Here is a 15,658-nt window from a genome sequence, read left to right on the forward strand (position 1 = left end):
CCATTCACAATGAATCGCAATTAAAGCCTCACAAAATAAATAGCTGTACATCTAGCCCTTAGTAACAGGCCTGTCCAACAGTTACAGACATTGTAGGCAATAAATAATATATTATTTCTTGCAGCATCTCCAGCATATCAATTTGCTTTCATTTACATAATTTTGGTGACTCCCAAACTGACTCAATGATATTATGGGCCTGATTATGAGCCGTCGGCAGACAGCTTACACCATCTGCCAAACTTCTGATGGGGAGGTTGCCACCATACTTGCTACCTCTCCGCCTGGTCCATTAAGAGTTTCCCACAAGGTCAGCCGGTGGAAAACTGAGTTTCCGTCCACTGGCCTAGCAGGAAACAGGCTACAACATTGTCTCCGGCTCGTAATCGAGCCAGCGGCATGCTGTAGGATGTAGGGTGCACCAGCACCCTCGCAGTATTCAGTGTCTGTAAAGCAGACAGTGAACATTGTGAGGGTGCTGGCCTCATGGGCAAGTGCATGGGCAATGCAGGGACACCCCTGGGGCCCTCAGCAGCCATTCTCTACCAGCCTTTTCATGGCAGTCCTACCACCATGAAATCGCTTGCAGAGAATGACATCATAATCCCCAGGGCAGTGCTGCTTGCGGATTAGGACCGCTACCTCCTGCCAGACCGCCGAGATCACTGATCCTGACAATGCTGGCGGTCCCAGTGAGACCCGATCGCCAGGGTTGAAATATGGCGCTCAGACTCCCACATTTGGGGCTGCCAGACCACTATCCGCAAGTCTGACGGTCTTGTGACTGCCAGACTCGTAATGAGGGCCTATATTCAATATCCCCCAGTCTGTGCATATTTTCTATAGAGCTCGTGCAAAGTATCTCTACAATAACCACACATTATAGAGAAATATAAGGTGGATTTATGCACAGGTGAAGTAACATAATGGCAACTCTGCATCAAATTACTCAGCGTCCGCCATTTCTAAGAAAGCCGGGTAAACTGGTTATAAAATGGTCACAATGGTTCAGGTTGTTTGAGAACCACTTGGTAGCCATTGAGGCAAATGGGTATAATCCGGTCCGCAAGTCTGCCTGCTATTTGTTAGTCTGGGGCAAGCAGCACAGCAGAGATTTTGCAGTATACCAACTATCCCCCCTCCTCAAGCACAATCTGGAGATGGATAATGGAATTTATTTCTAGAGGCCATAGCAAGACTGAACAAACAATTTTCGGATGAGCCTAGCTTTTTGTTGGAACGCCATCATGTTTATTAACACAAACAGCTGTGTGATGAAAATGTGGAAGAATTTATATCATCTCTCACAGTATTGGCAGCTACATGTGAATTTGGCCCTAATCTTGGAAAGGATGGATAAGAACTGCTGATGCACGGGTCCAACCTGTCTGAAGAGTTTGAGGTGTTTATTGCTAACCTGGTGCATTTGCCTTTTATGGGCAAATAATTATATTTGGTGGTTATATGGGGGAAGGTGGAGGGCTGCTGGGAGTGAAGCTGTGTGATTGAAGTGTAGGGGGTGGGGAAATAACCAGGGAAGATGTTCCTTCTGTGGCGGTTTTAAGGGCAGAGGAGTGATAGATGGGCTGGCTAGCTTCCTGGACAAACGAGCCAGCCCTGGCGCAGAGGGAATGGAGTAACAAAGAGAGATTAAAAGTTCTGAAGTGTGAGGAATGGTTGAGAACAAAAAGTTTAAGACTAGGGGAGTTAGTGAAGTACTGTGATGAGTTTTGTTAACTTGTAAGGCAGTATGCCAGAGGATGTTTTAAGGCCTGTTCCCCTAAAAGTGGCCTTCTGCCACATTACGATTGCCCGTTGTGTTCGCGCTGGTTCCCCTATCTGCTTTCGGGTTTTATATGTATGTGCACTGGGATAGATCTTTTGCACCCAAATTGAGGATTAATTATATATAAAATAAATATACATCGATATAAGAATGCGAATCCTGAGAAGCGCGTCTTACAAACCTATGCCGAGGGCCCACATTTCAGCATGTTCGTGGAGCGCCGCCCTGTGTCCGGAGGAATTTGGGCTTTTGTTTATTTTTCCTTCAGCACCTCCTGCCTCCCACCGCTCCCATCAAAGGAGACAATCCATCACTGTCTGGCACACTGTGACGCCTTCTCCATCCTCCTAGAACGCACGGCGCGAGAGCACTCAAGTGAAATAAATGACACACTCTTTAATGGTACCTGAGAGCCAAAGAACCTGCCTCTCCGGGTTTTTTCACTGCTTCTGTATATAAAGCCATCGCAGACGCATTTCCTCTCTTTGGAGCGGGTAATCAGGCTGAAGAAATGAAGGCGAACTGCATCTTGCTGCTGGCTACGGCCATGGTGGCCGGCGCAGGTAAGTCGGGAGTGAGTGAGGAATTCAAGGTGGAATACCTTCTCTCCAGAAGCCAGACCTCAGGGCAATTAGTTGCCAAAAATTCTCAAATTCTTTTTCATTCTGCTTCAAGTCCACCCGGGGCTGCAGTTATCAGATATTTGCCCCTGGAATTCTAAAGCTTTAATTCTTGAGACACAATATAATGTCAAATGGAGCTAGAAGTCAAAGATTGAGGCTTTTCTGAAATGCATTTAAAATTAAGGCTATCTTTTGACAGCTTCAAACCTCAGAATCCTTCCGATAGTCCAGTATGGATGAGCAGCTGGTTCATACAAGGCGCGGTGTAACAGCTGAGCTTCACATGGCGCACATTTAGGGCCCATATCCCATGACTGCTTCTGATGCTATCAGAAGGTGCAAAAGTGATGCTGCGGACCCTCTTACATGAATGGAAGTGATAGCAAACACACATTGACAGAAGATGCTGAATGTAATTGAAATAACCAATGACAAGGTGTCGGACTCTCTTTTTAAAAATGGCGTGACTGGGTATAACTCAAGGAGCAGAATAGCTTTTTAACAACCTAATGTATTTATTTATTTCTACAACCGGGTTACAAGTGTATGCAGCTTATATCATTTTAATGAATTGACATAACGAGCATCACTTTATAGTCGCTGAAAGAAACGTTCATGGGGAATTACCATTATCAAAAGGCTTAAAAATATTTACAAGAAGGTCATTTGGAAGTTCAGCACCAATTCCAGGTCTTCATGTAGGTGTCTGGTGTCTTCTGCCCCAGCATTATTGCTTTAATTGACAGCTCCAGCTGGTCAGATGATGTCTTACTATCTAGGAGAAAACGTGAAACTGTCCTAAGATGATCACTGCTCCTACTTTTAAAACCATCACTGCGTTCATATGAGACTGCAAGCATTGTACACCGATTGGCCAGAAAGGCTAGAACGCTAACCATCCCAAGCGAGGGATTAATTCGAAGCCCGGTTATGGGTGGTACTGCTTGAGAATACTTCACCATCTGTCAGAATTCGTGAAATCTGGTGCTGGGCAACAAACATGGTCGATTCATGCCAGTGAATCAAGACTGATCCAGGTATCTACCGTTTGCTGTCAATGATCACTTCCCGAGTTGTTAATAAAGGTATTACTCCAGCCTCACAAATTGATTTCAGGAAACGTCACTCGACTCTCCAAAAGTAAACTTTTGATCCTACATGTTAGCTGTACACTGAAAATTAGCATCCTTCTTTGTGTTACACTCCGAGCTTGGATCAACCATTGTTTTGGCCCGAATTGCTAAAACTCAATGCAATACAACATCTGAATTAATTAATAACTCATATTCAAAGAAATGCTCAGGAGGGTTTCACAAATCCAATCTTCACCCTGATTTAACATTATAGTTAGAGATTTTGTTTTATTTAACTTTAGTTACTTTTAGCTCGAGCATCCCGAAAGAGGTGGGACTCTGCACCCTACTACGCACCTAGTAGTATCTGTCATATTGCTGGACCAGCATTGGTTACTCCTGCAACGTAACTTAGCAACAACATATTGATAAAGCACAATCGAATTGACGTGAACCAGTGAGTCTCAGACGCTTGATAACAAGAGCCTCGAAGCAGTTTCTTCCTTCCCATTTAAGAGATCACCTTTGATAATGGCCTCAGGTGGGCCAAATGTTTGATACCAAAAGGAGTTCTAATATCATTTGATGCAATGCCCTTATGGGATCACAAGTTTGGTTTGAAAGTTTCTACTGAATACCGCTGAAAGAAGCCTTCGCCGCTGTGGTAACTCCAGCGCACTGCTTAATTTGTGGTTGTTCTTTCCAGTGCTGATCACTGGCACTTATTTTTGAGGGCCGGGGCTTATTCGTATGCCTCAACCATTTGCTATGAACAAAAGACACACATGGGAAAGAAGGATGAAGGGAAAACGAAAAAGCGTCACAAAAGGAGAAAGTAAAAAGCTGCAAGAGTGAGCTGAGGGGGCAGCGAGTGGCTGTAAATGGATTAAAGAGGCCCAAGATGGCTTCAGGATTACGCCACCTGAGTATTCCATGTTCACACATTTAATTACAGCAGCCACGTGTTTAAGAGTAGGGCTTTGGGCACTGGCACCTCTGTATTTACAAATTAAGCACTGCTCCAGCGATGACCTACAGTTTTTCAGTTTATATATCTGCTACCATGGTCTTGCTTTTGATCATCTTCTGCAATGAGGTACACAGTTAGACTGGAAGTAATCCGTTCCCAGATTAATCTATTGAGAACTTGGAATTTAACCAAGTAATCAGATGTTTCTCTTGCCTTGCTTTTACACCATGAACTTGAAATCTTCATTTCAGTTATGGTACACCATCTATGTGGGTATTATCACAACCCTTGGGCACATTTACCCTCAATTTGCACTGGGTTTACATCACAACAGGGCCCTATTGACATCGTAGACAGGGCTTGGCACAAAAAGTAACACCTATTTAAGACTGGCCTTAACTTGGAGAAATGTTTTTATTTCTCCAAACAAATCCAACTTAACATGTGCGTTGCACTGTACGGCACACTTGAAAAGTGGGAAAAGTGTTAAACTATATCTACACATAGTATTTTGTTCTGAAACAGTACCCTCCTAGTACCGTTTTGATACAACCTTAAGTTTGGCATCACACACAATCCCGAGAGAAGAACACATCTCCACAGCTCGGTAGAAATGGGGTTGTTCTGCTCTCTCCCTTTCATGCAACACAGTGCAGCAACTTTGGATGGTGCCATGCATTGCATGAAGCATGAGTACATTTGCCCCTACAAATTTGTTACTTCCCGATACACTTCTTGCTAACGTTTACTTCTAAGAATAACAAAACTGATATAAATTCAGAAACAATAGGGTATGAAGGGGAAAAAAAACAGAAAAATCCGGGGAAACGAAGAGGGGAAGTAAAAGTTGTGGCATAAGAACAATTAATAAAAGAGATGAAGCCAGAGGAGGATTCAGGAATAAGATGAGGACGAACGGCATGCAAAATTAGAAGAAAATAAGAAGTTTGAGTAGTTACTCTAAAAAAGGGAAAGTAAAAAAGTAAATAAAATGCATGAAGATAAAATGTAGAACAGAAGAAAAAAGAAGTGTAAAATACTAAGTAAATTCTAAATTCCAAAATACACAATTTGGACACATGTTTCATTTTAAAACACTCTCTAGCTGTAGTACTTTGTTTGCCATCAAAATAGATTAATACTTAAGGGGAGAGAAGGCAACTGTAATTAAGGGCAATTTAAATGTCTGGCTAGGTTCGTGTTAACTTATTGTTTCTTCACAGTATTTCTAGTAGATTGCCCTTTCAACATCCATAGGTTAGAGAGCTTCACCATGCATGTGCTCAATTGCAACCATAGTCCAATTCCTCCCATTCAAACCTTGCCGAGCTTTGTCAATGAGAGGCAGTCATTGCTATGACAACTTTTGGTTGGTGTCTAACCTTTTCCACCTAATGCAAAACAGCTATGTTCGGCCTAATATTAAATAGTACCAATAAATAAATTGTCTAGTTCCACTACCTTTACCCTAAAAAGCATCCCATCATCAACATCTCTCTTCTCTAGGTTCCATTTTCTCATGCCTCTGGACGCGTGACCTTTATGTTCATTTTCACCATTAAAATACGTTCCCAATCTATATTAACTTGATAATCTTCCTCACAAGACCTGCCGTGCTGCTTCACCTTCCACAATTCCAAGACTGTGAATGAGTAGTTGTACACAACGTAGAGTGTTGTTCCAACCCCTGTCTAGCTTACCTTCACTTACCAACACATATCTCAATGATAAATCCTGATACCATGCTGCAGCTGCCATGTGCTGAGGAGTTGGCCAAAGGTTCTTGTAGAGTGGACCCCTATGATCTTGTTTGTCCCATACAGGAAGGGCGCAGGATAGAGCGCATGGGCAGGTTTCACAAGATACTTTGAGCCGGGTAAAGATTTCCACATCTCTGTTCTAACAGGATTAGATATGTCCACAGTCTGAAAGAAATAGTCATCAAAGTCACTGAGCAATCAGTTTTGGTAATGTGTCACTACATCCTGAAGGAGTTCCAGACCTTTGGATAATCTGATCCTTGTAAGGCAAGCAATAGAGTAGAAGATTATGAGTATACAGTAACTCTGCTGGCTCAAATCACACTGCGGGCAGAGGTGTCGTGCTAGACAAGGCTGTCCAGGGAAAAAAGTCTCTCAACTGCAAGACTGAGGATGCCATCAATCAAGCCACGTATATTTGGATGATTGGATTTCTACATAATGAGATCAAAGACATCCATGTACCTCACAGAGTCAAATAGTCCATACAGATGGAGGTGGACACAAAGAGAAGAAACCGGCTGTGGTGCATGACTACGACGGAGCTCAAGAAGTGGTCATAAATGTGTCAGAAGGCATGAAGCGGGCCCAAGTTTTGGCATATGAAGAGAGAAAGCGGGACAGATCCGCAGGTGAAGCAAATGCAATCCTGGCAGTTGTCACATGTAAAAACTACAATGTAGCATACCATGACTACCAGACATTGGAACTCACTAGCTAGGTGTACAAAATCCTCTATACTTTCCAACACTTTAAGAAAGGTTTCATTTTATATTACAAACAATTAAATAATGAATAGCTAGAGTAAGTGTGCATCTGCATGAAAACAGGCTCAGCAATGACCAAACTAAAATATAAAACATTTTGCAGCACCCGGAGTCCATCTTTCTGTGTCAGGTTCCATGAGATTTTGCCCTGTTAGCAATTGTCTCTCTCCCACTTAAGCACTGCTGTCCTTTTAGGCTGCCGGGCAGGCACAGAATTGTGGTCATTTCTCCGGTCATCTTTTCTGAGGAACTGGAGACATGAAGGTTCTAGGGTCTGTACACGATGTTGAGTTAGGTGACATTACTTTGCAGTATCTACACCAGGGCGCTACGATGACCAGGTACATGCAGTAATGTAGTGTCTAAATGTATCAAACTACAACTCCTAGCACATAAGAGGCGTGTTAATATTGATGGGCTGCTGATAAGGCTCTCATAACATCTTTTAGTGAATTGCGTAATCTTGTCTTGTCTTATTCTACATCTAAACTCAAACAATGCATAACAAGTCTTGGTCCTGGTGGTAAGGTATTCAACCCTGACTGACTTAGAGATGACTTGATGCTCTTAGGCTGCATGCTGCTTTCAGACTTTTCTCCTCTTACTTGTTAATTTGCTTCCAGGTCACAATATCGACCTGGGTGCTCCCTCATGCACTGGTCACTCCTAAAGTATTGAGTGAAATTGCTCTCAAAACCAATATCCTGCTCTGCACCTACTATTTTAAAGACAGGGTGTTTTTTCTCTGCAAGTCACCTATTATTGGAATTAAGGGAACATTGACTGTCAAATGTTTTGCAAAGTCACTTGAAATCTGGTTCCATAAACATTGATCCTTTCTAATGCCATGAATGCCTAATTTCTATGTATTTTCCTTCTGAATTCTGTTCTTGCTTCACTTGCATTGACCATCCTTCCTATAAACTATTTTATGTTTTTGTGACCTATGCATTGTGAATCTGACAATACCTCTTGGGATACTCCCACAATTTTGCCTTCTCTTATCTTTGTTACCCCATTCTTCTCTGTTTTCTCTTACCCCTTACTTGAACATTTTTTATATTATCTTCTATTTACGTAAGCTTTCCCACCTCTTTACTGTACACACTATTATATTCTCCTGCCTCAGAAATTTCTCTCTTGAAGTACAGATCACTTTATTGACTTATGTTCAAGAATTAATTTTCTGCCTTCAACATTCTTGTGTATTCCTACTGATGGATATGTCTTTGGGTTTATGTGATTTCATTGAAAAAAACTATTTCATGGAATACCATTACTGGGAAACTATTTCCTCTAAACATTGTAATGGACATTTTCAGAATGAATGACATTTACCTTTTTATTGAAACACATTCATAGAATGTATTTTTGGCAGAAATTGGCTTTTGAATGCTTATTTTTTTTAAAGTAAATGTAATGGTTGCATGTCTTACTTCCAGAAAAAGGTTTGTTGGAGATATTTATTTCTGTGCTTTATTTCATGGGACATTCATTCATAATTATATATTTTACATTGTCAAACAATTACTTCAAATACTTTTCATTTGCTGACCCATCACCACCAATAGAAAACCCTTTCTACACCTAAACCCCAACCATCCCATACCTCTTAAAACATATCAACACAAGCAAATTCCAGCCATCCCTGAGCCTTAAAAAATCTTCAACTCCCTTAAATCCATGACCCATAAGAACTCCTCATCACCCTAAAATACTCATCCCTGAACGCCCTAAAATCATTCTACATCTAAACTCAAACAATCCCTGAATACTTAAAGCGCCTCGCTATGTCAGCTGCTACCCATATTTGTACCTTAAAAATCTCATCAGTCCTAAACTCGGTCCATCCATGAACCCTAAAACCCCTCTAAACCCCTTACACTCCTCCCATCTCCGAACCTTAAAAACCCCTTTCTTTGCCCAAATGCCAATCATCCTTAACTCTTAAAAAAAAAACATCAACCTAAAAATTATGCATTCCTGAACAAGTTTATTATAACTTTGGGTTTTCCCCCCAAATTATCTTTCTTTTTAACATGTTTCCTTAAATTTTTCATTTTTTTGTATTTCATTAAAATTGTCTTTCCTTGAAATTGGTTTTCTGTGATTTGATTTACTCCAATGTGGTTTCTCAGTTTTAGTTTTCCATTAACTCACACACATCAATCTATCTGACAAATATTCATTCTTTTTGTTTGCTTTGTAATTTCTTTTGTTGATATGTCATTTGGTAAGTTCAACCATGTTACTTGACTGATCATTTGTAAATTGTTAAAACAAACTTTTTCACCATTTAAAAACACACATACATGAAGAACCTTCCTGGCATCCTAACATGTAGAATCTATGTCTGAGATGGAATACAACTGACGCTACTTTTATGCACATGTTCTGGTAATGCTCCCCCATACAAGGAGTTAAGTGGACTATCATGATAAAACTAAATAGCTTGTGGGTAGAACAGTCCCTTAGAGATCTGAGCTTTTCCTCTTTAGCATTATTCCAAGGCCTAAAACACAGATGGTGTCATCTGAGCTCCCAGGTACAAGGAACACCCAGTGCTTCCTCTCCCTCTCAAAAGACACCTCAAACACTGTAGTGAACTTCATCAGCTGTTAAGTCAAGGTCACAAACTAAATGAAAACTAGCTGCTTAAACCTCAACACAGAAAAAAAGCAAGTGCTCATATTCAGAAAAGACACCTCTCTCTGGGCCTCGGTCTGGTGGCCTTTAGTATTGGGGCTGACATAAAGCAAGTCCAACTTGGCCTAGGAGCCAGGGGATCCTGATCAGCAATCAATTCACGATGTCCAACCAAGTCAGGACCACTGCAACCACCTATTTCCATATCATCAAGCTCCTCACGAAAGTCTTCTGATGACCCCTGCTGGACACTCATAAATTGGTCATTCAACTCCTGATCACAAGCAGACAAAAGACTTCAAATCATCCAGAATACAGGATTTATACTCACTGCCAGACTACCTCTCAGCACTTACATATCCAAGCACCTCAAGCACCTCAACTGCCACTCTATCCACAAATGCACCCTTTTCATCCTCTTAACACATACCAAACAGTACACAACCAAGGCTCAGCATACCTCAGCAACCACATGCAGTTCCACACACCAACCAGACACTTCCTTTTTTTCCCAGTGAGCATTCACCGGACACCTGCTCCCCATGTGCTCCCCGCCACCACTCCAAAGCAGAATCCCTCTATGTTCTACTTGATCTCCATGCAGTTTCCGTTGACACCAAGAAGCTTCAGAGCATATGTGCTGCCCTTCTTCTAGGCTTCACTTGATTGCCCAGGAAACCCATAAGCAATCCTGCTTTGGTCCTAAATTACCTTCAGAGCAGACTCTGCTACGCTGTGGCACATTCGGCAGTGTCAACACCCATTTCATTGTCCAAACTTGAAAATACCTTAATAACAAATTGCTTCCTCAAGGTTCTTGAACTGTTTGTTGATTCTCACTACCTTTGTTGGGCACCGTCTCCTGCCTCACTTTCTCTTGCAATGGCAAATTACAACAATCATCTGCCCTTGAAGGTGCCCTGGCCTTCCCCTCATGCTTCTCTGACCAATCACCTTCTCCACCTTGGCTCACTATACCAGCATCAGCAGATGCCCGGTGAGCAGACTTCACTCCTTAATTATTCATGGGCATTTGCTCTTCGTATTGCATCTCTTTCTAGGGGCTGTACTCTGTAATTGTTGTCCTTTAGTCAGTTATTGGAATAACTGTATGCCTCTTACACTTTCTCTCATCAGTGTCTGTATCCCAAAACACCTCCATATTATGTCCATGTAACTTAGCTTTACCCTAAACTGTTGTCAATCTAGGATTTTTTCTCTTTACACTTTATACATACTCTATGTAAAACCCCATTCCTGTAGGTGGTCATGGCCCACAATGTCTCGTCCTAATGTCCTAACAAGACACCTGCCATTCATAATGTGGTTCCCTCATGGTAAAGCTCAACTGTTTACAGGCCATTTTTTCAACAGGGTTGGTTGCACCACTTCTTGAGTCTGCAGCTCACCTTCTTGAAATCTCCACGCATGCAGCAACTGTTGTGCTCACCTTTGCTGATGATACCTGTGAGGGCGCTCCAGTGCTCAGCTGTCCTTCAATCTCAGCATTACGCTTGCTGTGTTTCATACCAACACAGCAACTAGAATTCCCTTGACCTCACACCAATGGCCTCAGATTGCCTACCCTTGCATCTGCTAAGTTGTCAGCAATATTTACTTTTGCCTGCAACAGGAGAGCTACTCTCAACGCACCAGAGAAGTTCTACTTGTGGTGGTGCAGCTGAGACCACCGTATTTTGGGTCATGCTCAGTCTTGGGGCATTGTTATGTTATGTTTTGTTTCTTGAGTGTAGGATCACAGACCTTTTTGGCACTAAGAATTCAGAATACAACAAGTAGGAAAGTTATAATGAGTCAAAAAAGGCTAAATGGAACCTATGCATTAAAAATGTCATGTTTTCAAGAGTTTTCTAAAAAGATGTCTGTATCTAGTTATTTCTAACATTATGGTACTTCTAAGGGGCAAACCTAGCCAAAAGGAAATGGATCACTGTACATGGTCAAGGACAAGCTAAACTCAAGTAAGAGGAGAGGAGGCTGGGTTGTGAATGTGTAATACATTTTGATGTAGTGGTCTTTAACACCTTTGGTGCTAGGGACATAACGGTTACGTCCTCGGCAGCACCGCTCGGGTGCCGAGGACGTAACAATTACATCCTGCACCTGTGCCAAATGACAAATCGCTTCCCTTTCCACCCTCGCCCCCAGTGACGTCTGATGACATTAGTGCACGATTGTGTGCTCACCTCATCGGACGCCGCTCCAATTGCGCTAGAAACTTGGAAGAGAAAGGCTTTAATTTCTCTTCCGATTGGGGGATTTGTTTCTGCACCAATTTCACACAAGGGCAGCTAACCCCTAGGCAAGGGTCGCTCTTTATTTTGGGCCATCTCTGCTCCCCTTGGGCACCAGGGACTTTTAATTTTTTTATTTTTTACAGATGGGGAGCGACCACTTAAGCAAGGGTCGCCCCACCGGAGGGCAAATTTATTTTAGGCCATTTCTGGCACCCTTGGGGGCTGGTCGTCCTATTACTATTAGCCTGATTCACCCCCAGGGGGGCAGACACCACTTAGGCACCAGGGATTGGGGGTTGTGTGTGTTTTGTTTGTGGGTGCAGCCCCTTGGGCAAGGGTCGCTCACCCTGGGGGCACATTGCAGTTGGCCATTTCTGCCCCCTTGGGCCATACCCCCACCCCAAATGAATGGGGACAAAGGTGTTCTTCCCACCGGTGGACAGATGGGGCAATTACCCCCGATGCACTCCCTGGGGGGTAGAAAGCCTAATAGATGCTGAGGAATTTAAAATACAAATAGTGGGTTGGTGGCTACCAGCCAGTATGGGCATGGTTATGCCCCCACTCCAACTGAAAGGTGTAACAGTCTTTCAGCTCTCCCCCGCACACTAAAAGGTCTTATCCCAAAGGCAAGCAAGAGGAAATTTGATTATTTTGAGTTTTGGTTTTACATTTAGGCCATGAGAGCTTGGCTAACTCCCCAAATCGTCCCACTTGGAATGGTGAGGGCTGCATCTTTTGGACTTTGGGACACTGCCTTGTAGAAAAATCAACAAGACTTAGACACATCTAAAAACTAAACATCTGGGTGAGTCCAGGATGGTGTGCTTCACATACACCCCCCACCATTTTCTTACCTACAATGCCCTGCAAACCTCCAACTGTGCTTGAAATCACACATTTTTGCCACATTTTTGTGATGGAACCTTTCGGAATCTGCAGGAATTCACAAAATTCCTACCACCCAGCATTATTGCATCTATACCAATAAAAATTCTGCCCCACTTGTCAGCCTAAAAATGTTTTTTTCAAACTTCCCTTTTGGACTCGCTTTGGTTCCCCCTCAATTTCGACATGTGTTGTGCTCTTCCCTGCCACAGGCACTTGGACCACCTACACAAGTGAGGTATCATTTTTAGTGGGAGTCTTTTAGCTAAATTTGACGTTTCCTGAGGATTCTGGGTAAGAAAACACTGGGGGGTCCATGCAAGTCACATCTCCCTGAACTCCCTCAGGTGTCTAGTTTTCAGAAATGTCTGGGTTTGCTAGGTTTCCATAGATGGCTGCTGAGCCCAGGACCAAAAACGCAGATTCCCCCCACAAAAACAGGCAGTTTTGTATTTGATCATTTTGATGAGTCCACATAGTGTTTTGGGGCATTTCCTGTCGGGGTCACTAAACCTACCCACACAAGTGAGATGACATTTTTATCAAGAGTGCTGGGGGAATACTGGGTGAAAGGAAGTTTGCAGCTCCCCTCAGATTCCAGAACTTTCCATCACCGAAATGTGGGGAAAAAGTATTGGAAACATTTGAGGTTTTCAAAGGATTCTGGGTAACAGAGCCTGGTGAGAGCCCCAGAAGTCACCCCATCCTGGGTTCCACAAGGTTTTAGGTTTTCAGAAATGTCCAGGTTTGCTAGGTTTTCCTAGGTGCCGGATGAGCTACACGTCAAAATCCACAGCTAGGCACTTTGCAAAAAACAGGTGAGTTTTCTTTGGGAAATGTGATGTGTTCATGTTGTGTTATGGGGCGTTTCCTGTCAGGGGCGCTAGCCGTACCAACACGAGTAAGATACCATTTTTTTTGGGAGACTTCGGGAAAAGCTGGGTGGAAGAAAATGTTGGCTCCTCTCAGATTCCAGAACGTTCTTTCATCAATATGTAAAGAAAAAGTGTGTTTTAATCCAAATTTTGAGGTTTGCAAAGGTTTCTGGGTAACGGAACCTGGTGGGAGCCCCACAAGTCACCCCATCCTCAATTCCCTTAGGTGTACAGTTTTAAAAAATGCACAGGTTTGGTAGGTTTTCCTAGGTGCCCGGCTGAGCTAGAGGCCAAAATCGACAGCTAGGCACTTTGCAAAAAACAGGTGAGTTTTCTTTGGGAAATGTGATGTGTCCATGTTGTGTTTTGGGGCATTTCCTGTCATGGGCACTAGGCCTGCCCACACACACAAGTGAGGTACCATTTTTATCGGGAGACTTGGGGTAATGCTAGGTGGAAGGAAATTTGTGGCTTCTCTCAAATTCCAGAACTTTCAGTCACCGAAATGTGAGGAACACGTTTTCTTTTGCCAAATTATGACGTTTGCAAAGGAATCTGGGTAACAGAACCTTGTGAGAGCCCCACAAGTCACTCAATCCTGGCTTCCCCTAGGTGTCTAGTTTTTAAAAATACACAGGTTTGGTAGGTTTCCCTAGGTGCCCGGCTGAGCTAGAGACCAAAATCCACTGCTAGCACTTTCCAAAAAGCACATCAGATTTCAAGGTAAAAATGTGATGTGTCCATGTTGCGTTTCCTGTCATGGGCATTAGACCTACCCACACAAGTGAGGTACCATTTCTATCTGGAGACTTGCGGGGACACGGAATAGAAGAACAAATGTTATTGCCCTGTAGGAAAGTACCCTCTTTCTTGGCATGGTTACCCCCATTTTCTGCCTGATGTCAGTGTGTTTCACTGTGTTCACTGGGATCCCAATATAAAATAAGAGATTTACCGTGGCATTTACAGGCAGTTTTATTTTATCCTTTACTATACACCACAAACCACTATCATCACTGGCTCACTATCATTACTTAAAGGGCAGAAAAAAAATCTCTACCACAGTGCCCCTATTTGAAGGGACCACTAGGCATTACTCAGCCTCCCTGGTGTGTAGAAGGATCCAATGATGATACATACCACTTAGGAGGGTAAGGATCCTTGCATTCTGAAAAGGCCATTCCTATGACCAGTGGAGAAATAAATAAAACCATTATATTTATTTTTAGTTTGTTACTCCCAATGGAGGTTAGGGAGCTATCCAGAACATTACACTTTTTGATATAGGTTTAAGTTCTAGAGAGGACATTTGATGGACCTTTATCAGTCTCCTTGTTCCTCTTTTTGATCATTGCTGGTGAATCCCATACAACACTCCAGGGTGCGTATGAGGGTGGGATGGTTGACTGTGTCAAAGGCAACTAAGTTGTCCAACAATAGCAAAAGGAAGGTTGTCATCTTGATCTGTGGTCAAGAGAGCATTGGTTAGGATGTGCCATTGGGCCAGTCACAGCTCCCCAGCAGCTCCATAGCCCGCCTGTCTGCCACTGACAGCTCCGTAGGCATTCCTGAGCATGATTGCAACAGCTCCACCCCACATTCCTGAGCCTGATTGTGACAGCTCCGCCCACATTTCTGAGACTAATTGCCTCTTCCCATGCCCCTGCCAACACCTCCTTTGTACCACCGCCACTCCTGCCCTCCCACCATCCCACCTCTCACCACAGTCCACCCCACCTCCCAGGACATATAATGGAGGTTGAAGCATGGCCGCATTGCAGGTGCTCCGAAGGCACAGTAAAGGCAAGCCTGTCTGCGCCGGTCTGCACCTGAATCATGCACAGTGCCAGGGCCCCTCGTCCTCCCACTCCACACTGCTACACCAACAAGGAGCTCCGTTCCCTGAAGGTCAGACACCCCATCAACAGCTGCTTCATGGTCTCCCCACGCTCAACCAAGGGGCCCTTCACCTGCCTATACTGCAGTTCCTCCTACAACGAGGGCAAACCTGA

The 15,658-nt window shown here is 43.3% G+C and overlaps 1 protein-coding gene and 1 pseudogene across 1 annotated transcript in view; both read left to right on the plus strand.

Moving 5' to 3' along the window:
• Window positions 1-2,243: 2,243 nt before the first annotated feature.
• The window catches only part of LOC138274906 (ly6/PLAUR domain-containing protein 2-like), a 30,970-nt gene continuing 17,555 nt past the window's right edge, over window positions 2,244-15,658 (plus strand). Inside the window, exon 1 of the mRNA XM_069219023.1 lies at window positions 2,244-2,349. Within this exon, the coding sequence (XP_069075124.1) occupies window positions 2,298-2,349 (52 nt within the window). The 5' untranslated portion in view covers window positions 2,244-2,297. The remainder of the gene's footprint in view (window positions 2,350-15,658) is intronic.
• On the plus strand, window positions 6,195-6,933 carry LOC138283086 (stomatin-like protein 2, mitochondrial pseudogene; annotated as a pseudogene).

Source organism: Pleurodeles waltl, chromosome 2_2, assembly GCF_031143425.1.
Source record: "Pleurodeles waltl isolate 20211129_DDA chromosome 2_2, aPleWal1.hap1.20221129, whole genome shotgun sequence".
Lineage (NCBI taxonomy): Eukaryota > Metazoa > Chordata > Amphibia > Caudata > Salamandridae > Pleurodeles > Pleurodeles waltl.